At 41.6% G+C, this 24,275-nt stretch overlaps 4 protein-coding genes and 1 long non-coding RNA gene across 13 annotated transcripts; 1 reads left to right on the top strand and 4 right to left on the bottom strand.

The window, feature by feature from the left end:
• Nucleotides 1-67: 67 nt before the first annotated feature.
• On the bottom strand, nt 68-12,382 carry mpp6a (membrane protein, palmitoylated 6a (MAGUK p55 subfamily member 6)). Of its 5 annotated transcripts, none has more exons than XM_037073273.1 (14): nt 11,600-11,948; nt 9,386-9,471; nt 8,716-8,833; nt 7,797-7,915; nt 5,374-5,526; nt 4,568-4,717; nt 4,119-4,346; nt 3,136-3,267; nt 2,828-2,930; nt 2,627-2,698; nt 2,365-2,526; nt 2,057-2,259; nt 1,848-1,976; nt 68-1,229 (listed from the first exon to the last, which is right to left on the bottom strand). In XM_037073273.1, exons 3-14 carry the CDS (start codon nt 8,744-8,746, stop codon nt 1,053-1,055), a joined length of 1,659 nt encoding a protein of 552 aa, XP_036929168.1. In that variant the 5' UTR covers nt 8,747-8,833; nt 9,386-9,471; nt 11,600-11,948; the 3' UTR covers nt 68-1,052. The 5 variants fall into 5 exon arrangements, with proteins under 5 accessions (XP_036929168.1, XP_036929165.1, XP_036929166.1 ...); XM_037073270.1 differs by lacking the exon at nt 11,600-11,948 and adding an exon at nt 12,221-12,381 and having other exon boundaries at nt 1,053-1,229; XM_037073271.1 differs by lacking the exon at nt 11,600-11,948 and adding an exon at nt 11,383-11,407 and having other exon boundaries at nt 1,053-1,229.
• On the top strand, nt 2,823-3,291 carry LOC119005546. Its single transcript, XR_005070535.1, has 2 exons — nt 2,823-2,957; nt 3,062-3,291. It is a non-coding gene; the product is annotated as an uncharacterized LOC119005546 (long non-coding RNA).
• Nucleotides 12,383-12,868: 486 nt separating the features above from the next.
• Nucleotides 12,869-15,881, bottom strand: LOC119005545 (peptide YY-like). Of its 5 annotated transcripts, XM_037073279.1 has the most exons (5): nt 15,237-15,335; nt 13,932-14,012; nt 13,526-13,708; nt 13,338-13,427; nt 12,869-13,016 (listed from the first exon to the last, which is right to left on the bottom strand). In XM_037073279.1, the coding sequence occupies exons 2-5, from the start codon at nt 13,934-13,936 to the stop codon at nt 12,992-12,994; spliced, it is 303 nt and encodes a 100-aa protein (XP_036929174.1). In that variant the 5' UTR covers nt 13,937-14,012; nt 15,237-15,335; the 3' UTR covers nt 12,869-12,991. The 5 variants fall into 5 exon arrangements, with proteins under 5 accessions (XP_036929174.1, XP_036929177.1, XP_036929175.1 ...); XM_037073282.1 differs by lacking the exons at nt 13,932-14,012; nt 15,237-15,335 and adding an exon at nt 15,698-15,881; XM_037073280.1 differs by lacking the exon at nt 13,932-14,012 and having other exon boundaries at nt 15,237-15,379.
• Nucleotides 15,882-16,753: 872 nt separating this feature from the next.
• Nucleotides 16,754-18,581, bottom strand: malsu1 (mitochondrial assembly of ribosomal large subunit 1). Its single transcript, XM_037073277.1, has 4 exons — nt 18,172-18,581; nt 17,403-17,578; nt 17,230-17,311; nt 16,754-17,106 (listed from the first exon to the last, which is right to left on the bottom strand). Exons 1-4 carry the CDS (start codon nt 18,482-18,484, stop codon nt 16,952-16,954), a joined length of 726 nt encoding a protein of 241 aa, XP_036929172.1. The 5' UTR covers nt 18,485-18,581; the 3' UTR covers nt 16,754-16,951.
• Nucleotides 18,582-19,067: 486 nt separating this feature from the next.
• Nucleotides 19,068-23,149, bottom strand: smpd5 (sphingomyelin phosphodiesterase 5). The gene is made up of 8 exons (XM_037073269.1): nt 22,939-23,149; nt 20,714-21,929; nt 20,521-20,596; nt 20,273-20,413; nt 20,074-20,163; nt 19,912-19,975; nt 19,623-19,782; nt 19,068-19,438 (listed from the first exon to the last, which is right to left on the bottom strand). Exons 2-8 carry the CDS (start codon nt 21,845-21,847, stop codon nt 19,334-19,336), a joined length of 1,770 nt encoding a protein of 589 aa, XP_036929164.1. The 5' UTR covers nt 21,848-21,929; nt 22,939-23,149; the 3' UTR covers nt 19,068-19,333.
• Between the last annotated feature and the right edge of the window lie 1,126 nt (nt 23,150-24,275).

A 24,275-nucleotide genomic window follows, 5' to 3' on the forward strand; every position in this document is an offset into this window, starting at 1 on the left:
TGCCAACTCAACGTGACCTGTTTGTCTAGTAATTCTGCCAAAAAAAACAAAGCGTAACCACAGCGGGTCATTAGAAAACACCAGTTATTTATTTAACATCTGAAAATACATCTTTTCTGAAATCTTGTAAAATATACCTTTTTTATAAGTCAATATGAACTTTTATTTAAAACAGTTAAGCTTTAGTAATATCACATCAAAAGGGATGGTTCACTGAGATGCAGTACCCTGTTCAAGAGTCCTGTGGAAAGTTTTTCAAACAAACACAAACACAGCACCATATCGACAGGTCTACCAGTCACAAGACACTCATGATCCAAATGTCTGACAAACAATCAACATAATTAATGTAATCTGTTGTGCTTGAGTGAAACAGAAACAATGGGTAAACACTACAGTATTACAGCTCCTTCTGTACAATATCAAACAGTGACTGGCATGACATGTCCCATTTATGAGGTTCAACTGCAAGAGGGCATTATTGTAGCTCTGAGGAAGGGAAAAGGTGTCAAAACATGAAATTATTCTAGATGAATTGGTTTGCATGAGCTTTTACAGTGGCGACAGAATGAGATGAATTACTGGAGGCATACGCACTGTAAACTGTAAACACTGAGGTATTGTTCTTTTAAATGAGCTAGCCCTCATCCTTTTTGCAGAATAAATACACTATCTTACATACAGATGTGAAATTAAAAACAGGACATGACAAAAATTGCTTCTGCTTTTAAAAAGAACGCCGACACGCGGGCCAGCGGTTTCTTCCAATCCACATGAATCGAAAGTATTCTTTAAAAAATAACTTTGCCAATAAATAAGTACACTTCCTGTGTGTGGTGAGTTGCATAGTGTGCTTGAAAGGAATCTGGCAATTCAGATCAAGGTGACTCAGCTTTTGTGATGAAGTTTTTTTGCGCGAGACCCACATTTACACAGGGCTGATGTCCAACACTTCGTCCGCGTGTGAAGTTCAGTGTCGAATCCTCCTTCCCTTCAGGTGTCCTCTTTTCATCCCAGGCCCAAGAGCTCGGACAGCGCACATCTGTCACACATCAGTAGACCCAGCTGACTGGGACCCACTGCGGCTCGATGAATAATCGCTCGACCACCTCCTGCAGCTTGTCGAAGGCCTTGTCCAGATTGTCATTGACGATGGTCAGGTCAAAGTAGTGGCTGTATGCCCGGCGGATCCTGGCACTCTCGTCCACAGTCTTCTTTAAATCGTTCTCCTGTTGCAGACAGAGGTTCAGCCCATTAGGTTGATGGAGGTAGAAACCATTCATGAGTAGTGAAAACTCTGTCATCACTTATGAGCTATTGGGAAGCTTAGAGAGGCAGTTCACCCGACAATCCAAGAAATACATATTTTTCCTCTAACCTGTAGTTCTACTTGTGCGTCTAGATTTTTTTGGGTGTGACTTGCAGAGTATTGTACACATCAGCTGTAGAGATGTCTGCCTTCTCTTGAAGATAATGTAACTTGAACCTTGGAACTCAGCTTTTGGTGCTCAAAGAGCTTCAAAGAGTTTCAAAACTCGACAGCAATGTCCCTTTCTGGGAATCATGACCCATTAACTGAAGATAATCCAAAGACATCTGTTTCACTGTATGGTTCCAACCCTGATATGATAAATGATTAATTGTGAATATAGTTGGCAGATTAGACAAGATTTTTAATAATTGTTCATCGTGGGCCTATCCATTTTATTTCAAGAGAAGGCAGTCACCTCTCCAAAACTCAGCAATTTACAACAACAACATTTTACAATGGCTCTACAGGTTAGAGGAAAAATAGGTCTTTTTGAATTTCTGCTGAACTGTACCTTTTAAACCCTTTCAAAACATACCGTGAGTAGCTTGGTCGTAAGTCCAGCATCTATCACAGCTTTGTGCATAGCTCTTAGTGTGTCCAGTTCAGGAGCAGCAATAAACACCACGAATGGCATAAACTCAGCAGTCTTCAACACTTTCAGGGCCTGGGAAGAAAATACATCATCACAACCAAAGCTTTACAAAGACAAGATCAACACACTGATGTTATTTGTCTTCAACTGACCTGAGGGTTGACGTCCAGGATACAGGTGCGTCCTGCATTCACCACTTCGTGGATGGAGTCGATCTTGGTGCCGTAAAGGTTGCCGTCGTACTCGCCGTGCTCCAGGTAACGGCTCTCCTTGATGTCCTTCTCCATCTGCTCCCGCGTCACAAAGCAGTAGTTCTGGCCGTCCCTCTCCTCCTCCCTCGCACAGCGTGACGTGACTGGAGGTAAAAGGTGAGGACAGGTTGTGACACGGACCCGGGCAGGAAATCTATTAGCTCCAGACAACGCAACAACCTCTCAGCTGTCTTGTCTCACACACTCACAGGGCACAGTGGTTCCGTATCGCAGGGGGTTCATGACAATAAGTCTGTTCTTCAGGCTCCGCCTCCCGACTCCCTGGGCTCCGATCAGAACCAGCGTTTTCCTCTGAAATGGTGGCATCTTGGCTACCTCCTCGTAGATCTGCAGCTCGTACCTGTCAAACTCTGTTCAAGTCGATACACATGCTGGATGAGTACAGTCATTGATGCACTTATAATTTAATACTGCAGACTTCACAAAATTAGAAAGAGTACTGGTACAAACCTGCATTCTTTGATGTGAGATACATCATTTTCTTCTTCTTTTTCTTTGTAGTTTGAGTTCCACAGAGCATTCCTAAGAGAATTGTGTCAAAAAAGGTGTCAGATCACCACATGGTGGTGCTAAAGGCAAGGGTTTCTTGACTGTCGTGACAAGGCAACCAGAACAGCATGGTGAGAATGACTTGACATGATTTGTACTGACCATTACCAGAAGCATCCCAGTCTCTTCTCACAAAAGCTTTCCTCTTCTCCTCTAAGAACTGACTGGGGATGAGACCGGTGGCTCCACCAACAACTTTGCGTGCCTATGTGGAAATCAGAGTAGTTGAGAGGTGATTGGTTTAAATATTTGTCATAAGAAATAAACGCCACATCCGGCTATCTGTCGCAAATATCATGATCCTTGTCTTCGTCTGCTTCATGCCGTTTCCAACAGTCAATTATGTGGTGCAGCTCTGCTCCAAGCAACCCTGTCCTTCAACCACCACAGAGCAAAATGTGCCTGCTCACCTGCCACCAGTTGGGGTCCTCCTTGTTGACTACATGGAGGATGTCTCCCTTGAAAAAGGCCAGGCCTGCCTCTTTACAGGGGATCAAGTTGTCTGTGGCTGGATTATAGTTGAAGTGTGGCTTCAGATAGACCTAAAATTTAGAATGTGAACAAGATATCAGAGCGTTAAATCATGAAAATCTGAAAAATAAGCACAAATACCTGAAAAATCCAGTATAGTACGTAGTGCTTTTGTTTCTTCCCACATTCGTTTAAATTATAGTCGTATTTTGCTGCCTAATGGTAATAAAACTATTTTTTCACCTTGTTTACTAATTGCTCATTTCCCACGAGGGCCATGGCTGTATGACATAATAATGTAATGTGACTAATACTGTGTCTGATAGCCCATAAAACTTCAAAATAATGTTACATAACTATGTGTGCCTCTACACTCACCAGATTCTGTTAACTCTGTTGAACAACTTTGAAAAGATATTAAGTGATTAAAGCTGACAGATTCATCTCATCTATCGGCGGATTTTTACTACATACGCCTAATTCATAAGCTACAACTCTTACTATAACTGGAACCTAGCAAGCACATAACTTAACAGTTAGAGTGAGATCATCCGATCCTCCCTGGCACAAAGGTCAGTGTCTGACATAACCCTACATGCTGCTCCCCCGTGTCAGCTGCTGTGTGTGCCTGTTACTGTAAGACGGAGGAGGCTGGTGGTGGTGGGAGGGGGTTGCTCTAGTGAATAGAGTGGTGTATGTCCCAGATAGTGTGTGGAGTGTTATTAATAGACTGTCGCTGAGCTCAATTTTCAGAAGCCTGGCATTCTGAGATCGCACAGGTCAGGTACAGCCCTGTACACACCTGGACGTGCACATCAACGCATCCTGTATTCTGGTGCATTTAACACTCTAATTTCATGATTTCAATCACGTTTAAAACAGGATTGTGGAAAGCATCAAATGCAGCCTCCTCTTCCCTCACCTGCGGCGGTGGCGGTGTATCTCTGTAGCTGGGCAGGACCTTGAGCGTGATGCTCCCACTGCAGTCCCTCAACAGCTCCTGGAGTTCGTGAGGGTTGCTGCCGACCTCACGGCCGTTCACCTCGCGGATAATGTCCCCTGTGTGCAGCATGCCCTGTCTGTCAATCGAGCTGCCGTGCAGGATCCGTGCGATCACCATCTCTCCCCGCTCTACACGGAACGTCACCCCCTGGAAGAGAGTGAGAGTCATTTAATATCGCACATCAGCACTTCGTAAATCACACACAGGAGGGCCTTTGGTTGCTGTGAAAGAAGCGACTCATGTTGAGTTACCATTTAAAACTGAGTCACACTGTTCCAACAGATGGTCAATAAAAGAGGACATGTGTAAAACACTTAACAGCCTAACAGGAGCTTCACATGGTTGCTATAAATGACCGGTTGACTTACCAGTGGTTCCCCAGCTTTCTTCTGGATGCCTATCATCCTGACAGCATCAGCTGGCATGAGTGAACTCGTCATCGAGGCATCGCTGTTCACCGCAGCATGGGGCATTTCATAGCACTTTGAAGCCACTTTGTCATGAGCCTCTATCAAAGACTGAGGAAGACAAATGAGGAAGAGAGAAAGACAAAGAAAATAAGGCTAAATCTGGTGTACAGATATCTTAAAGCACCAACACAATTTTCTGACTAGGAAAGACAACAACACCACTGAAAACCAAGAGTGAGTGGCACTAGCATTTGATAGATCACCATGAGAGAGTGAAGACATAAATCACATTACTGCACACATAAAGACGCCTTTGTGACCGCATCAACAGCTGACAAAGTGATATACAGAGAAGATAAGTCAGTCCCGTTCTTACCCTAGCAGCCACAACATAGAGTCGGTATTAGTCAGTGACTACAGTGCATCAGCAAATGTGAAAGATTTACTGAAACGGTATTCTCCCTCTGACTTTACCCGCATAACTCAGCCAGCTATTGGCTCAAGGAAATACACCCCCACCCTCCCATGTTGCAGCTCGTAAGTGGTCGAGAATATACAGGGTGACAAGAGAGCAGGGCTGCCTGACCTCCTGAGCTGTCAGCGCTTCAGAATATTAGGCAGCGGTTGGTGTACAAAGCGCTGACATCCATTCCCACATGAGTAGAGCACAAGCAAGACCATTCACTTGACAAGTCTCTGGTCTTTTCACAGCCATTAAACCCAGAAACAACTGTGTGGGAATGTAGGAGTGAGGTCTGAGATACCTTAAAATGAGGCTCCTGGAGGATTTTGGCAAGCTCGGCAACAGCAGCATCTTGTTCTGGCAGGTTGTTGAGGGAGTCCAGGATCTCTGTGACCAGCTGAACATTGTCATCCCGCACAGCTTGCAACTTCACATCCTCGAGGCGCTCATGGGCCTACACACACACACACACACACGCCGAAAAAGTTACCACTTCATCAGGCTGTTTGCGGAGAGCTTGAACACCACACAGTAAAGAAAATGAAAATCGTGTCAGCAATTGGAAAAATTTGGTTACCGTTGGAATTTGAACCACATCTAACCGGTTTTGGACGAAAGGATTCTTTATTTTCTCTGTTTTTGGTTGGTATTCGGAACACATGACTCTTAATGCGCCACTGAAATTGGCACAAACTTCAGAGCCATGATTCTTTTAATGCATTTCCAAACCAAAGTCCTAATACTTTCTGGAAAACGCCGTCCAACTGCCTGGAACGTATTCGTTTTGGTGAATCCATGGTGTTTGGTAAATTTTAAAAAAATGAAAAGCATTTCACAATGAATTCCTTCACCAGTTACACTGATCCTGCTCTGAGCTTCGGTTCAGTTTTGGCAGACAGATTAGAAAGATGCAGATCAGCACGATGGGAGCCCAAGGATAAAATGATCTTTGGGGTCATTTTGTTTCTCTGTAGAGTGCTGCAGTGATGAACCCTAAAACATGGAAATCAGTGAGCATTTTTGCACTTCTGGCTCCCTCGTCTAAAAGTCAAATGGGTTTACAGTTACATGCCTGAAATTAAGTCTGTGGTTACCACATGCTTAATGTACTGACATGTTTTGTTCTATGACACAAAATACATCATTAAATGCCCCATAATTTAATCATGAATAGCTTACGTGTCTTGAAAACAGCAGTTGCTAACAAATGGCTAAATTAAACTACAGAGGTTGTCGGATGCATGAAATGTCATCATACCGAATACAGATACTCATCTATTTACATGTCCATCTTTACAGGGGAACTTTAGTTGCACCCTATTTTAACTCTTACTTTATAACTTGTAGATTGATCAGTTTACAGAAAACGTGTACAGTAACTGAGCAGTAAAACGCTTAGTGGTGCTAACTTTGAAGTCATGCGACCGCAATGTAGTTTGCTAACAGCCTAACAACAGCTTTTAACTTCTAGTGATTGAATTTACATTTCGAAAATCACAAAAGTGGTGTTCATCTGAAGAGCTTGCTGAACAATATATGCAAGTATCATAAACTTAATCCAATATCCAGGTTGACGCTGACTCTTGGGTTGGCCTACAAAAGTAGATCATCCCTACAGCTGTCTATATTGTAGTTCAAATATAGTACATTTCTGGGAACCCGTTGTGCTATGCTGGTACTGAGAAGTGTTTAACACCCTGCTGTAATCTTAACTTTATCACATGAGGAAATTAGATCATAAAGTTAATCCTCACTAATATATAATTACATTGTTTCAGGTGTTACTATTGTTGTTTCTGTCATGTTCTTGTGACCTTATTTGAAACAAGATCCCTAAGATACAAGGGGAACTTAACGGGTCAGTACGCAGTGTGTACGGCCACATTCGAGGGGATCTATTTGATGTGATATTAAAGCAGAAACTAAAAGGCCTGTCTAGTAGAAAATAAGGTAACATTTAAGGAAAGCGGTGCTAGTGTTAGAAATGAGGACAAGAGCTTGCCTTTGTGACAGGTTTTCTATAGACATCGCTCTATTTATAGATACACTAGATGAACCTAATGACCTCAATCTGCATCAGAGATTTTGTTATGTAACCCATTTGTTCATCATGCTGTCAGCCTCTTTAAGCAATGTGAGAAAATTGATTGAACTTGTGTTCAAGCAACCTTTTTATGTCTACCCAAGTGTAAACTAATTCTTACATTCCTTTTAAGTGAAGCTGTTACAGCTACAGGAGGTGTGCTGAGCCACTCCTCACATGTTTCTCTCTTCTAATGACAAGCATGGTTATACCATGCCAGGAGACATTTCCTGCAAGTAACTGAAACCATGACACCAGTGAAGTGGGCACAGATTAGATAACCTCACTGGGTAGCATATTACAAGATGCACTTTGTTAACAGATAGATGAGCTTGCTCAAAAATCGTCTATGTTTTAGAGACAGAGAGAGATCAGCCTTGGCTATTTCTCCCTACAGCCCAAAATGTTACTTTGCCCATTGCTTGCATGATTAAAATATGATGTTTAAGCCAGTACACAGTACGCGGTCGGGAAGAGTTACTCATCATCTTGGACAGGTGGTGACACATGACACTCATCACACCTTCATTTCCTCCTCTCATCTATAGCTAGAGCTTGATGGTCAACTAATAAGATTACAACTCGGCATGGGTGTGTGTACTATATAGCGCTAGAGTGGTATGGCTGAGTGTGTGTCTCACCTTAGCGAGGGACCGGACGATGGGGCTCTCCATGATGCCTTTGAGGAAGATGAGGTCAATATCTTTGGCTCCTGTGCCAGATGGCAGGTCTTTCAGGTTATCCAGAACCTGCTGCATGGCTGAGGGGAAAAAATAGACGCGAAGATTAGACTAAGAGAATACCAACCACTCTCTTTGCTTCTTTTTGAGCTTCTGAAGTACCGCCTAATGAACGCAGGCAACAATGTAAGCAACAAAGAAATTAATTTCAATTTTGAGCCAATGAAAAGGAAAACAATAAAACAATGCGACTATAATAAGAGCTTACAAGGCAAGAACAATAAGTGGCCAGTCAATCAATGGGCCAATTCACAGAGAACATCCTTATTTCCATTGCAGCAGAAGCGACAAGCACACAGAGTCACAAAGGAATTGTTCTGCTAACAGATCTGCCTTGTAGAGGCTGAGACCACACAGCAAGAAACTGGAGCCAAAAAACCTGACACATTCAGCGAGTCCTTTGATTAATCAGCCAACTCGACACAATGAAATGAATAATGTAAAGTCTTTCTGTACATTCCAGTTATTCTCTTCGCATGAAAATAGGATCTGTAATGCCTTTGGTTTTTGTTCCCCAGACAGAAAACAGAAAACAAATTGAGATATAACAGAACAATTCACAGAAATAAATGCAGTTACTACAGAAACCAAAACATCTGCCCCCTTTGCAAGTCAATTATGTGGTTTTGTTTGGCTTGTATGGCTTTTGTAGTTCACTGAGGGACACATGAAAGTTCAGAGGCAGCAGTAAACACACCCACGCAACGATGTCTGGGCAGTGGGCACAGAACCATTCAAATGGTAATGAAATGTCAAGTTTTGCATGCAACACTGCAACAGTTCCTGTGTTAAAAGATTAGTTCTGACTTTGACGGCTTACCTCTGCCAGACTTTGCATTTGCCACGGTCATGTTTAATATTCCTCAGCTCAGGACGGTGAAACTCCCTCAACACGTTCAAAAGCCGCCCAAATGCCAGAAACCAGAGCAACTGGAGGGCTGGAGAAGGTAGGAAACCCACTCAAATCAGTATACTGTATGCTAAGACCATGCTGTACAAGCCATGCCTTGAAGTAAGAAAGCTGACATTTGCTAGCATGTGCTGCTGTTGGACATACGCACAATACTGTAGCATGAGGCATAAAATAGCAAAGAAAACATTTGTTTGCCTTGGTGTTTTATGCGCATGTTAGCACAGAGGGCTCTTATGAAATAAGGGAAAGACAAAGTAGGCCAATGAGTGACAAAGGATGAGTCTCACATCCTTCTGGCTAAAGGTTGTGCCAGCCACACACAGGGGGGGCCCCTGGGGACTCTGTGCAAACATGATCTCCAAACAGAATGAGGGAAAAACAGCTTCGCCAGTGCCTCAGTGGGCATGTGGACAAACAGAAATATGGACGTTTTGAGCATACATGGCCCCGTTGTAAACTGTTAACAGTGTAAACATCATGAACGCAACATTGTTCTCCATTTCTCCATGCACACAATGTCAACAAAGACAGCAAACAGGCTGATAATCGAGAGCCAAAATAGAAACAAGAAACTCACCTACAAACTGTGTTCAGATCATCAGTGCAGCACTCCGACACGGAGCCCCACGTTTTTCTACAAAACACTCATCTGGTGCCTCTGGACTGGAGAGAAAGCAGAGAGAAGATAAAATCACATTATTCTGATCATCTGGTGGAACGATCTCAGACTAAAATCCTTCCTAGGTATTGATAAAAGCAGCTCGTGCAGGTGTGTAAGCTCCTCTATACCCTAACCTGGCTCCATTGCCTAGACTTCTCCTGTTCATTCAGTGATGTTGTAATGCAGCCATTCTGATTGGCCGAGTCAGTCACATGACCGACTCATTACCACCACCAAGCCAGATAAAGCTCAACCCAGAAAGCGAAACGGTTAAGTATTGTTGAGCTCTATGGATTTAAAAAGATGAAGAAGATTCATTTGATGTGGCTTATTTATTTCACTGAAACGAAGACTTTAGATTGTTCTAGCTGTCGCAGTGCTCTGCAGCTGCCCAAAACAGTATGTTTATCAGTATACACACACTATTCCAGATGCAGAAACATGCCTGGTTTTCAGCAATTTGTGTCTGGCAGAGAAGGCTGCGACTCTCATCATCAAACCTCAAACAGGACCAGAATTAAAGGTTTACGGAAGCTAATCTAACTCTGTCTGTGCACTGGCTTTGATGCTGTTGAAATATGTGAAGCACTTTGTGTGGTTTTAATCAAAAAGTGACAAGCAATGACACTCCTTTCCCATTTAAACATCATTTTGTTCAATTAGACTGAGGCCAACTGTATTTCAACTTCTTGTAACACATTCGAGGAAATCTGAAAGGCTGATTTACAGGCCAGCAGCAGTGCATGGCACATTTATGGGTCAATATCAGTGCACATATTTGCCAACGAGTAAGAGGAAAATGCACTACATGAATCCCAAATTAAGTTTAAGATAAGCTTTTTTTAACTTCAAAAATGTCCCACTCAGGATTTACTCTTCCCAAAATGATTTAGGGATGTGGGATATGGGGGCATACAGGCATGTGCGTGGATATGCAATGAAAGTGTGGCATTATTTTGGGGGACAGAAAAAAGATCAACAAAGAGAGTGAAACACTAAAACATCTAAACTAAGGTGAATTATTTGGCAATAAATAACTTTTAAAGCTGTCAATAATCAATATGTATGAGGGCCTCAAACTCCATTATCTATGGTGCTATAATTAGTTAAGACACTTGTCTTATGTGAAGCTGCAGGACCCCCACTGCAGCTCATTCACTACTGTGTGCTTTGAAAGAAGCGAATAATGGCATCATAAAACTATGGTAACAACGTTATGAGATCCATGAATGAGTGTAGCTTTTACATTAACATCGCTTGCTGTCAACCCACTCACTCATCGACGAGTCTCCTAACACTCAGAGGCCAGTCTTGGTGAATGACGCTCATGAGGGGGGAGAAAGCACGCAGTTCCTTGAGACCGTCACACCGACTGCAGCCTCCCCTCAACAAACACATGAGGGGCAGCCTGCCGGGAAGTGATGGTGGGTGATCGCGGTGGCAGATAAGTTCCCAGTTTGTAGCTCCGAAATCACGGTGGAACACTAAAGTTACTGAAAGAAGTGTTAAAGCAAAATTCTGCCTCTGAGAACCGTGGTCGGCTGCGGTGGTTGAAGTTTGCTGTCAAGCTACACGCGTACTGGGCACGTGTGACCACTTCCAATGTGAGGCAACTTAGCTGATATTCACACCCTGCCATTGGTGGCTAATTACCGGCGGTAAACACTAATTTTAGCGTTAACACGCAGCGACTGAATATGATTTGAGACACGTTAAACCACCGCGGCTGTGCTTCTCAGGTCTTCATCTGCGTTAATTCCCTCAGCGCCCGTCCCGTTTCAAGTTGGTGCTAGCCACCGCTAGTTCGTTAGCAATGCTAATCATTGCTAGCTAAACGCTGGCGTGCGCTTAAATACATGTGGTCGAAATTATCGTTGAACCTGACAAACAGCATAACCACCAGAGCAACTGACCCCGTTCACTCACGCCTGTCACTGCTCTGCTGTGAGGTAGCCTCGGTTAGCTGCTAGTTCACTCATTAGCTAGCAGCTAGTCGTAATATAACTGCCGAGACCGTTAGCTGGCTAATGTTACAACTAGCTTGTGGAGCAGTGATTGCCGAGAAACTAGAGGGTCCCGTGATGAGACCGTTGTTAAGTGTCATGTAAAAATCAATGAATGATACTTTACCTAATTTAACCTGTATAATCCAGTCACGCTTTCATCCTCCACTTCATCTCAGTGTGTCCTAATTCGCCGATCACTTGCGCAATAGTAAGTTGTTAGTGCATTTCCAATGTGCCTCCCTGGCTGCTGCTGCTGCGCCCCTTCCCTCAGCTCCCCATCCAGACAGACGCTGCTATGCTAATGACACATCTGATCTAACCCACTGAAATCCTGTACAGCCCACCCATATAATTTACTGCGAACTTTACTCTGTAGAAATAGATCTGTGGAGGTTAAACTGCACCCATGTCTTGATTAAAAAAACAATGATGAAATTACTGCTCATGTAAAGTAAGCATGAATATCAAATACTTTCAAGTTATCCCCCCAGTCTATCTATTATACACATAGGTCGCCATTGATGCAAACATACTGCAGCCCTTCCAGCTTGCCCCAGTGTGCCCACCCCCCACGACTTTAAATTAGTAGTTTCTAGAGTTGAACGATTTGCAAAAATAGCTTTACTCAATCTATTCATTATCAGTGGAAGGGTTTAAAAGTGGCCTGATTACATATTTCTCTTCTCACTCTGGCAAAACATCATGCACAGTACACACAACAACATATTTAATTTAATGCACTTACCCCATGAGGAGGCTATGCCAGAGATCCTACTTATCATTAATGGCACCTGTGATGTACTACTACACCCACATCTGGCTGCAAGTAATCTCATCTGCACCACCTATCAGCAGCTCAGCATAAACACCAAACCATGTCATCAGATCTGGTGACTTCTTTAATGAGAACCAGATCGACCCGTTCCAGAGTACTTCAAGGCAGCCAGTGGCTTGGACCAGGTTTTCACAACCCGAGTTAACCAAATTGTCAGTGTTACGTGATTCGCTTTTGATGTATCCAGGTCAGTTGATAGGATTAAACTGTTAATCTGTCGTTAGGCAGGGTGCAGGTACATCTCAGCAGGCTTGATATCGCAAGGGAAATAAATGCAACTCTGCGGTGTAGTCAATTAACAACTAATTTATGTTTTGCTCTCCCTCAAACAGAACATCATCAACGAGCAGGAATCATAACATATTTATTTGCCCTACATGAAAAATTCTCAAAAGGCTGGTCCACCAGTAGAGAGCAGTGTTACTCCATCAGTGAATGACACACAAGCCTACGGATACTGAAAATACAAGATAGATTAGGCACTAAAGCTTCTCATCAAGCCAAGTCTATAGGATGATGGGCATATTCATTAAAAAAAAATGTGTTTTCGTAGCAACATTTAAGGCCAAAGTTTGCTTTACACAGTTTTTATTTCATGCAGTACAAGTACATTGCAGGTCAGTAACAGACATGGCAGCAGCTTTGTGGTAAAGTCAATCTTGACGTGAAGCTTCAGCAGCATCACCACAGTGGCAGCCCATCATACCTACAACATGAGGAAGATTAGGTGGAAAAGATGCTTTTTCTGTCCTTGGTCTGATAAAACAGGAAGACAGAAACAATTCTAAATAAGATAAAATCCACTACGAAGCACAAACTTAAAGAGTAACTTAAACTTAAATTAATTAAAGTTGAATTAAACTAAATTGTTCCAAAATTGTGTAATTGTACATGCTGTATCATACAGTGCCATACATTATATTACATCAGATTGTAATGGGCAACACAGGTAAGAAAAAAGAAAAGAAAGAAAGCTGCACAAAATTCACAAAAAGCAACCTTGCACTGTAGTTTTTAAGTAATTTACCTGAAATAGTTTGATCCTGGAATGCTCTCTGCACTCTCCCTCATCAGCACATCTGAAAACAGAGTATCTGGGATGTCTCTTTTCCCATACCTGTGCATCAGAAAAGAGTCAGGCGACATGTCAAGATGTCTTTGCAGGACAACATTTTCTGAACTTATCATATTTTACAAAAAAATTCCAGGACCAACCTCTGTCTTGTAATGAGATTGATGTAGTGTCTTAGTGCCGAATAATATTTGGCGAGCTCCTCAGGTGGCGCGTCGTCACGGGGACTGGCGGGCTTGACTGGATATGCATTGATGCCAGAGTGAATACAAGCCAGCAGGCAGACAGCCACGGTGGTCAGCAACATCACAGCGCTGGAGCGAATCCTGGATCACAGGGAAAATGAATAATGAAAAAAAAAAAAAAGAAAGAAAAAAGAGAAAAACTGCATGATAAGAAATTATCATCCAACAATGCCAAAATCAGAGACAGGTGCTCCATATTGGAATGATATCCCACCATAAAAGCTGCAAGATCCAACATTACCTACTGACTTTTAATCAGAAAGTGCCTTTAAATTAAAAAATCAGAAATTGAAACGTTGCTCACATCATAATGTAACACTTGAAAATACTGCTGTAGTCGGTTTTCTCGCTGTCCGAGGCGCCTCTGTCAGATTTCCAACACTGCCTGAGTTTTATAGAGTGGGTGTCAGATGGGAGGGACGGTGACTTCATTCACTTTTAGGGCACTCCTGAGAAATATCTCCTGCCTCATTAGTTTAGTAATACTTTAATGCCTACACAGTGAATATAATTGCAGAAAGTTAGATTATTATGACAAGAACACAAAAATTCACGTGTCACTGTATCAGATTTATTAAAATGTATTATTTGACATGATGGCGTGTGTGTTCAGTGTTGTTCATATGTTGTTTGTTTTTCAACTTCTTTGCACCCAACAATAAGTTTAATTGTACAAATACTCAGAGGGGCCTATCATTGATTCATATCAGTTTGCATTTTAGTTCATTTGTCCTCAACAATACAATAAGTACATTTGAAAGGTCTTTGTTTAAAAGGCTAGAAAGGAGTACACTCCACCGCATCAAATTTCCTTTTTGTTCGAAAAGAAATCTGAGTAGAAAGTAGCGTGATGTCAGGAAAGTAAAGTACTGGCACAGGCGGAGACAAACCTTTATTAATTTAGAGTTCACTTAAGAGCCACAAGCAGCACGACAAGTCTCAATAAAACTGATGATGTGTAACTTCAAGTGGCTGATGATGGTCTCTTTTTTTCACATTAGTTTGAAATATGTTAGGTGTTTGGAAAGATGATGTTTTGGTTGATAGAGAAACAGCAGAGGGGGTGTGCATCGAGAAACAGAAACATTCATAGTTTAATTATGCATAAATAATCATCATTCTAACAGTGAGAAAAGGGAATCCACAGTCCCTTTTGTGATTACATGATAAAAGTTATATTAAAACACATTAATACTACTTATATATGTCATTGAATCAAATTTTCTCATGGGTTGAAGGTAGCAAATGTTTCTAGTCTCAAACACATTCATAAATGTTGAATGTAAATCCCTAGATTTTGTATTCTCCCAGGACTTTAACATTACCGACTGACAAACAGCTGTCTTAACACCAAAACTAAACCATTTTGGCCAAACCACCCAGGATATTTCCAAATTACACAAAATTCCTTCAAGAGAGGGCAGGAAATTGTTCAACCCTGTACGTTTCCAATTCCAGTTGATGGAGGGTACAAAAAGCTTTCAGCCCCTAAATGGACTTTAAAGGGAACCATTTTCTCTGGAGAGCCTCTGAAATTTGACAGCAGATTGGTGCCGTTGTTTCTTGTAAGAACTAGGTTCCAAAGTGACAGCACACAAAGTACACACACCTTAAAGTGAAGCTCTGACCAAAATGCAAAGGTTTGACTCAAATGCATCAATAGCTCAACTCTGCAAGATAAATTACTCTGCTGCTGCTGTTTCCAAAAGAAAACTAATCTCTTCTGTTAACACCATGGCCATTAATGTGTACACAGCAGCAGGTGAAATGTCTCTGCAACTAACGAGAACATTAGCCACAGCAGCAACAGTTGAGTCAAACACAGAAATAATTGTTTTTCTTTGGCTCGTCTCAATTTCCACTTGCATCCCTTGGCCGCTAGAAAGCAGCTGGTTCAATACAGTGCGTGGCACAAAACGTTAGAATGTTAAAGGTGACATACCTAAGAATTTGGGTTGAAAACATTCAAAAATGAACTAAAATGATGGACAGAATGTGAAGAATTAACAGTTTTGATGTCTATGTAGCCTATTGTATTACTGAGCTATCCACTGAGGGTTGCATACTAACCAGCTAGCCCCGGTCTGTTCCAGTCCTGAGTCCTGGGGATATGCTGCCTCCTGCTCCTTAAGAGGATAAATTCAATGTGTGGCAAGTTGTTACACATTACACTTTCAAAGCAAAGAACTGCATTAATTGCTTTTGTACTTCCCACATGTGTACACCACTAAATACCATGAAAATAATCATCCTTTAGTTCAACTCTAAACATTTAGGCATGATTAACAATTTCGAGCCAAGGTGGTTGCATTTTAGTGGTGGTCATGTGGCTAAAAGGCTGGAAACTCTTAACGTGAAGCTGTTGAGATTCATTATATTTCATGTCATTATTACTATAAGTGTGTGTCCTTCATTTTTTACAAACAACACAACTATATCACGCAAAAGATATTCCAGTTAAGTCAAGTCAGGCTCTGTGGAGGTATCTCCCGCTTCATTACATTTTTACATTTAGCTAATGTTCTGATCCAGCATGACTACAACTTAATGGAGCGGAATGGTCACTTGCCAGGAAGTTATGAGGTTATGATGTCTATGTATGTGACTGCATGCACCCACTGGTATCTGTGATTCTGTGACTGTTGGGTTCTACCTCCAGGTTCACTGGAAAATAAATGCAACTTCAAAATATTGTGTTTTTTGTTGTTGTTGGATTTTTTTTTTATGTAATCAAATTGGCCAATGGAACAAGTGAAATATAGCTTGTTATGGTATCAAAACTGGCTCTTGCAGACAACAAACTGCACACTGAATGGGAAATATGGGCTGAAGGTGAGAAACTGCACTCACTTTAGTAAGGGGCCTCAGCACAACTTTGAAGTTCTGGTGCTTATTATGGTATATGTTATATTTCCCTTCCATGAGACTTTATTCTTTGTCTCTACAGCATTTTTAGGTCCAATATTTTAATAAAAAAGCAAAGGTGATTCTTGGTACTTGAATAATTACATAAAATGTACCATTTTAAATACTGTTCTTTTTACATGCCTGCACACAAATTAAAATCATTTTGTAGCGCACATTTTAACTGTTGCAATAAAAGGAAATTTTGGAAAGATTCCAAGATCCCGCAAATGGTATTAAAAATTTATTTTCAACCATCATAATATATTTTAAAAAACATTTAATTCAGCGGACTCAAATCATTCAAACATAACAGTGTTCTTTTAAAAATACCACCTAATGCCCACTAAACGTCAAATGGATGCATTAAAAGTTACAGAGTAAAGTCTGTCCACAATTTAGATGATGCGTGTTGTGTTGTCACTTTGTGACTTCTGCATCATATATGAAGTCCTCTGGCAGCGTCTCCTCAGGCATGCTCTTCAGCTGCTCATCATAGTTGCGGAGTGTCCAGAGTTTCTCCAGTTCATACAGTTCTCTGGTCTCTGGTAGCATGAAGTGAACAACCATGTTTCCTGAGAGAGAGAGAAAAGAGCAGCAATGTGAACACCACTTGGAACGCTCCTGTCAAACATCAGTTTACATACACAGCTGTTAAGATGTCAGGACAACTTCTCTAGGATCTAAATTTTACGTACCAAAGTCAACACACATCCAGTCATCTGCATCCTTTCCTTCGATTCTGACATTCGCTTGATTCTTTTTCTTCAAAAACTTGTACTGGAGGAAAACAATCTTTTGGGTCAGTTTTCCAAACAGTCACAGATCCTACATATCAATGATTTAAAAAGAGAAAATACAGGATAGTTACCACTTTGATGGCATATGACGCCATTGCGCGGAGGTGTCTCACTGATACGCCGCTGACAACAATGAAGTACTCTGCGTATTTGATCTGCTGCGGTACTTTAATCACACAGATGTCTACTGCGTTTTCCTGACGCAGCAGAGACACAAGCACATCGAGAGAGAAGATCTCAGAGGATCCTGGAGAAAACAAAGGTAAAACATTTTGTCCAACAATATTTGTGCAACAAGTGTGGCTCAGCAAAGAATGGCATTTTACCTCTTTCCTAAATATAAAAACAATCTACAGCTGCAGCCTCAACAGTTTCCCAGAGCACAAAGGGGATGTTCAACAAACTAAAATCCCCAGGTATTCAATTTAGGGCTGCTAATAATAATTCTTGCATCTTAAATAATAATAATAATAATAATAATAAATCCTAGATTAATTTCTTAATCATGAATGTCTATCCATTTTAGGGGGGGAAAAGCAATATATTTAAATACATAATTCTGTCCAACCAAACATATTCAGTTTACTCCATCATATAGGGTGGAGAAAAGCAACAAATCCTCACATTTAAGAATTAAAAACATGATTTGCCCTTTTATTAATTGGTTTCCAAATGAATGGATTAATGTCTAAATATTGAAGACAGAACAAGGGACCATGTCATCACACTCTACAAGCTGGAAACATGAAACCACCAACTAATCTGGCAGCTGTAATGTTATTAATCAGATAGTCAGCTCATTAATCAACCATTTTGGAGCTGAAACTAATTTCTACTTACTTTGACTGCTGTCAGTTTCCATCTCATGTGATTCCTCTTGAAACACGCCAGCACTTCTCTTTGAATCACTGCTTTCACTACACATCTCTGAATAAAACCTTTTAGTGTCTGACTGACTGCTGTGTACATGATTCCAGCGCTGACTTGAGGATACATTAGCTGTAAAACGTCGAGACAAACACGGACTGTGATGACTGTTACAGGGCGCTTTGAAGGCCGAACAAACGCTTCTAAAAACACACGTCTGCTCCAGTAAAACACGACTTTTAAATACTGGTGATATCAGTTTCGTACAGCGACGAATATTCATCATTTTAGCTTGTACAAGTACACAATATCAGTCAACGCTAGCCACAAGTCTACCAAAGCGTAGACATAACGTGCCAAAGGCAAACAGGAAATAACTCCTGTCCTTGGCTTTTGATTGGTCCGTACGACTTCTTCGTTGGTTTCCGGGCTTGAAAAGCAACTGCACCCCCTACAGGTCACAGAGTATATTGCTCTCAGAACTCGGTTAATTTTGTAAATGAGTACAGTGCATATTATTTCACATGGAAGCATTATTAATGGTTCGGTTAATGGGAATTAATCACACATTACTCAGTGATACAAATATATATATTATATAGTATCTGGATATTTCATATACTCGACTTGCAATGCATGTTCATCTTGTGCTAAAAATCATCCCTCCAAACAGCAAATATCTACTACAATGTTGCTCTTATGACACAGTGACTGAAAATTCACCTTACTTTAATTTTCTATGTGGTAAATAAATAATGCTGTGTGACAGATCAAGACAATCAGCTTATGCAACTTGATTGCGAATTACAAGGAAGAGACAGTTTGAAGTGCATTCTTTACATTTATTTTTACAGGAAAAAATCTGAGTGAAAAATTCTACAAATATATTCTTTTTAAAAAATAGGTAACTCTGCCCTAAAAATCCCTTAATGTATAAAATTGTATAAAATTATAAAATGTCAATGACTCCATGAATTCCTGAGGTTTCACTGGTCAGTACATTATCATTAAAAATCACAAAGTCAAGTATGTAAACAAAACATTGTTCTGGCTGTGTAGATCAGTGAAATGTACATATCTGTGTATATTTTAGTCCTTGTGTTTGAAGGTGACGCCGTGCTCACTTCAGTCCTGTTTAATCAGCGTGGTCGGAGTCCATCATCACATTCAGTCTCAAGCCCACTGGAATGTGGTCAGTAAGGCCAGCCAGATGGGTTATAAAAGTCATCTCTTCAATTTCCTGAATGGAGACAAAAAGGAGTGCGTGTCTTTTTAAGATGTTTTATTCTTCTTAATGGGGGACGATTTGTATTTTAGGACCCTGTTCTAAAGGGACAAACTGTCAGTAGTTTTGTTAGATGCAAATGAGAGCAAAGGAGAAAGAGAAGATTTAGAAAAGAGTAAAAACACATAAGGACACGTACTGTTTGGCAGCGCTGTGAAATGGAGTTTTCGCGGTACAGGATGTAGTCGATACGGCGGCCAATCCACGGCTGACCGCTCTCTGGGTAAACCAAAGGTAAGCCCGCTGCAGGAATAGGAGGGGAGATATACTGCTTCCTCAGCTCCTCTCTCTCCAAAGTTCTACACAGACACAGAGTGGACAGAATCCTCAAATCAGGCTCAGTGCTTCAACAGTGAGTTAGGAGTTCTGGTTATATGAAATCAGAAGTGCTGTCACGACAGGTTTAAAAAAAGTGGAACTGTATGTACCTTTGTAGATTTTCTGGGGTGATTATATCATCTTCATACAACGTGGGCTGCTCCAGCAAAGTACCTTTACAAGCAAATCAATTGTGTACCAATTAATTGTCAGTATTTGTTTTGTATGTATGTAGTATTTAGTGTTGTCTAGTGGGGAAAAATTGTACACACCAATGACCCAGGGCTTCTCTTTTCCAGGCCCAGCTCTGCACGGATCTCTGTATTCCTCAAACAGACAGTGGTTCTGTTCCAGGGTGTCATCTGGACAAACAGTAAAACTTATATAAATACTAAAAATAACTTTTCAGTTAAGATGCCTTAAGAAAAAAAGTGGTATATCACAGATGGGAGAAAACTATTAGAAGCACACCAGGTGAGCAGTTGTCAAAGTTGAAATCTCCACACAGCACATCAAAAACGACATCCTCATCAGGCTGTCTGTTGGCAGCTTGAAAATCACCAATCCACTTGGCCACCATGTTCAACTGCTCGCAGCGGATTTCCCCATCACCTGATGAAAGAAAGCTGTTACAAACGTAGTTTATCTTTGTTTTCTTTCGAGGAAAATATCAACTTGTGAATTTCCCACTGATCTGTAAACTAAAAAATTTGACTTGCCCTCTGGTGCATGAAGATGTGTGCAGTTAAAATAGCCGACCACTCTCTTCTGTTTCTGATTCTGCCCGATTAGCACCTGAGAATTTCAAAAACATCATTACATCACATTTCCACTGCAAATATAAATTCTGTGTTACAAAAGGACCACAGAAATAACAGACAGCTGTTTAATAAACTATATCAGGCAATGTACCTTAGCAGACAGGAGGCCCTTGGCAGCCAGCGCGTCTTCCCCACGGCTGTTGGGAAAGCTGTGGTACTGGGCCTCAAGCACAGGGAATCGGCTGGCTACGAACAGTCCGCTGTTGAAGAACTTAAAAGAGGAACAGCTGCATGTTGGCTGGCAGGCATAAACACCAACGTCATACAGTATGTGTCCAAACACGGGCTTCAGTATTTGGGTGAGCCTCTGTGCCGCCCTCTTATCAAACACCTCTTCTAGGCAAATGATGTCCACATTTGCCGGAAACAGCGATGATACCTCCCAGGGCACATTGTCCTGCTGCCGGAGACCCTGGGAGAGCAAAGCACGGGGAGCACTCCGGTGACCTGCTCGACCCCGCTGGTTGGAGTTGTGATTGGAGTTAAAAATGGGAGATGGTGACTCAGTTGAGGACTCTTCTGTATCATCACAGGGCACACAAACCACAACACTACTGGACTTTTGGACTGAAACGTGTCCATCAGCTGAGTCTGAATAATTACCAACAATGGGCTGTGCCTGTTTATCAGTAGCCCCGTATGAAGATGAGTTAGCTGTGGGGAGTATGCTGTTGGAGGGGCTGAGAGTCCCACAGCTGCTGGGGGAGTCAACAAAGATGCGTATATTGGGACGACACACGCCCTGCACGATGCGCTGACCAATGGTAGCCGCTCTTTGCTGAGTATTCCCCAGGTTGTTGAAACGAGCCAAGCTGTCAGGCAACAGACACAGGTTGGCTGTGGCAAATCCAAACGATGCCTTTCCTCCGAGCTCAAAGCCCCTGTGTGTCTCCTTCTCTGGTGTGGATGGTGTCTCTCTATGGTAGTAAAATGGCCTGCGGCAGGCCTGCAGGGGTGCCCATAGTAGAAAGCCCAGGAAAGCCAAGGGGGCTGTCACAAGAAAAAGAATGAAGAAGATGATGGAGCCAAAGAAGACCTTGAGGGGGTGGAGGTAACATTCCTGTTCCAGTCGCTGGGTTCGCTCTAGGGTGGTGGACTTGCACACAGCAATGAGGCGATCAAGAAACCAGAAGCAAGGTAGGATGAGTGCCCATCCAACAGCATGGATGCCTGCAACAAACCCATTAGGAAATGCAGATGCCTGCAGGGCCATGCCTCTGCCCATTTTCTAAACAACAATCAGGATAAACAACATCAGGACTTCCTGTTCTGGCCTCATTCCTGGGCAGCTCTCTCCTTCACGGTCACTAAAACAGGAGAAAGACAAAATGTTGTAACATGGCTTTATTCCAACATCCCTTATAAACATTTACAATGTGGGTTCTCAGGAAAAACCTGCCTTTATTCTCACATGTCCATACAAGCAGTTGTGCAAAATAAGAAAGCAATTTGGTCACAGGCAGACCGAAGGGAGGATCAGACTGGCTTACTGCACACTAATGCAATACATCATGATCACCTTTAAGAAGGCATAGAGAAAAACATGGTGTAAACAGCCTATAATCCCGCCGTCAACATCTGCACTGTATTGCCAACCACTGGTGATCGGAGACTGCATTGGAAAGCCTGTTGGCACCACACCTTTGTGTGTATTTATAGAATAATTATACAATATGAAGTCACTGGGTGTGTCAAAAGAAAAAATCATATAATATGTTCCTAACGTGTGGTACAATAAGACATATTCCAGGAGTCTGGATATTATTTATTTTACTGAGGAAAAAATTAATCATACTGTAAACCCTGTTTTAGTGGTTGGGTTCAAGCGTTCACTTTCGTTGTAGACTTTGGGACCTAACGCCTACAATGGGACAAAATATGTCAGCCTGTCAGATCACAATGAGGAAGTTGCAGACCCCCCTCAAACACCGCTGCTGTACACACAAAGACCCCATTCAAAGCAGATTAAAATGGCTTCAGCAGCCCTGTTCTCTTTCGGCCCGTGTCACTGTGATTGCACAATCGACACTAGTACAGGTAAGCCGACTCCGCAACGGCACTTTGGTCGCCCGTTGGCAGGTACAGTATGCTAAGCTAACAGTTTTACTTCATAAATGAATCAGAAAAGGCTTTCAAATCCACACAGACGTCGGCGTGTACGGCCGCACAACGATATCCCCATCACTACAGCAAGTGGTTATTGAAACCTCACTTTTCATACATGCTGCGACACCTTTGTAATGCAAAAAATGAGAGCAAAATGAGAGCCACCTGTCCAGTTGCGTAGCTAGCTTAAAACAGCCCAGATGGTCTTACCTTCGCACGAAAACTGGGGCACGTCCGTGTGATGAACACAGAAAGCGAGCAGCCTACGGATTTATTTATTCACTCACATATACTCAACATGTTGTCACATGCTCAAAATGAAATAACCTAAACAGCTTCGATGTTGATGACTGCTAAACAGTTCAATGAGGGAGTTCCACCAACATAAACCCACCCTTCTGTCAGCGGTAGGCATTACCAAGCCACGCCCCCAATGGCGTTGTCATGGTGTTAGGCCAGCCTGGCACGTGACCTTACCTGAGACTAGCTGCTACAGGCTGCTATTGTGTTTTTTCAGTGTATTTGTTGACTTTATTTTAAGGTTAATATGCCTTTTACCGAACAATATTATGGAGGCTAAACGTTTTATATCCCAACCATATAATTTTAATAGGCCAGTGTGTTTAATATTGGGTAAGTATTGTTAAATCGGGACAGTTAAGTTTGACAATATGTTTTAAAGGAATACATAGATAAACCTAAATCAGTGCTTATTAATTGCTGGGAAGGCAAGTGATAAATAAAAACAGTTCATCTGAGTATGGCATCCTACAAAAGGGCATGGCAGTCACAGAATCACAGTGCTATACGTGGAGTGACAGCGCTTTTGTGTAAAAATTGTTCATCTTATAAAACACTAGAAACAAGTACTGACTGGCTCATTCTAATATATTTTGAAATAGGATGTTATTGTGTGTTAGAATTACTATGACTCAATTCCATAAGTCTTTTACTCTTTAAAAACTTGCACATTTTGATAGAGTCCCATTTTTGCCAAGAGCCTCCTGTTAAAATGGGACAGTGCCCTAAAAACAGTATGAGAGGACAAACATGTGTTTCAGGATCACAAAATGCATGCTATCTTCAAAGAAAGCAGCTTTATAAACTGGATTCAATATAATTTGGGAGTTAGAAGCCAACAGCAGAGAAAAGACAGGCAAAAGACAAACAAGAGAAGAGAAGCACTAAAGATGCAACGGGGGGAATCACAATAGGTGGAGTAAGAACAGAATGGGGGTTTTGTTCTTTGAATGTTAAAATCTTCACATCACTAATGTAACAATAGTCCTATGAATGTTTTCTAATTTTAGCGAGGCATTTTTATAGACTTGTTTTCATCAAATTGTTTGATGTTTGATTGTTAAGTATCTCAATTATGTTGAAACTTAAACTAAAATGTTGAAATAACTAGGGCTAATCCTGCTTCGTTTACTTTTGTTTTTGGTCAAGTTTGTGCATGTAGTCTAAACCACATCCACATGGTTGAAAGCAAAAATCGTGTTCCTTCTATTTTCCATTCCTGTTTTAGCAGTGACCTTTAATGGACC

Source organism: Acanthopagrus latus, chromosome 17 (genome assembly GCF_904848185.1).
Source record: "Acanthopagrus latus isolate v.2019 chromosome 17, fAcaLat1.1, whole genome shotgun sequence".
NCBI classification, from domain to species: Eukaryota; Metazoa; Chordata; class Actinopteri; order Spariformes; family Sparidae; genus Acanthopagrus; species Acanthopagrus latus.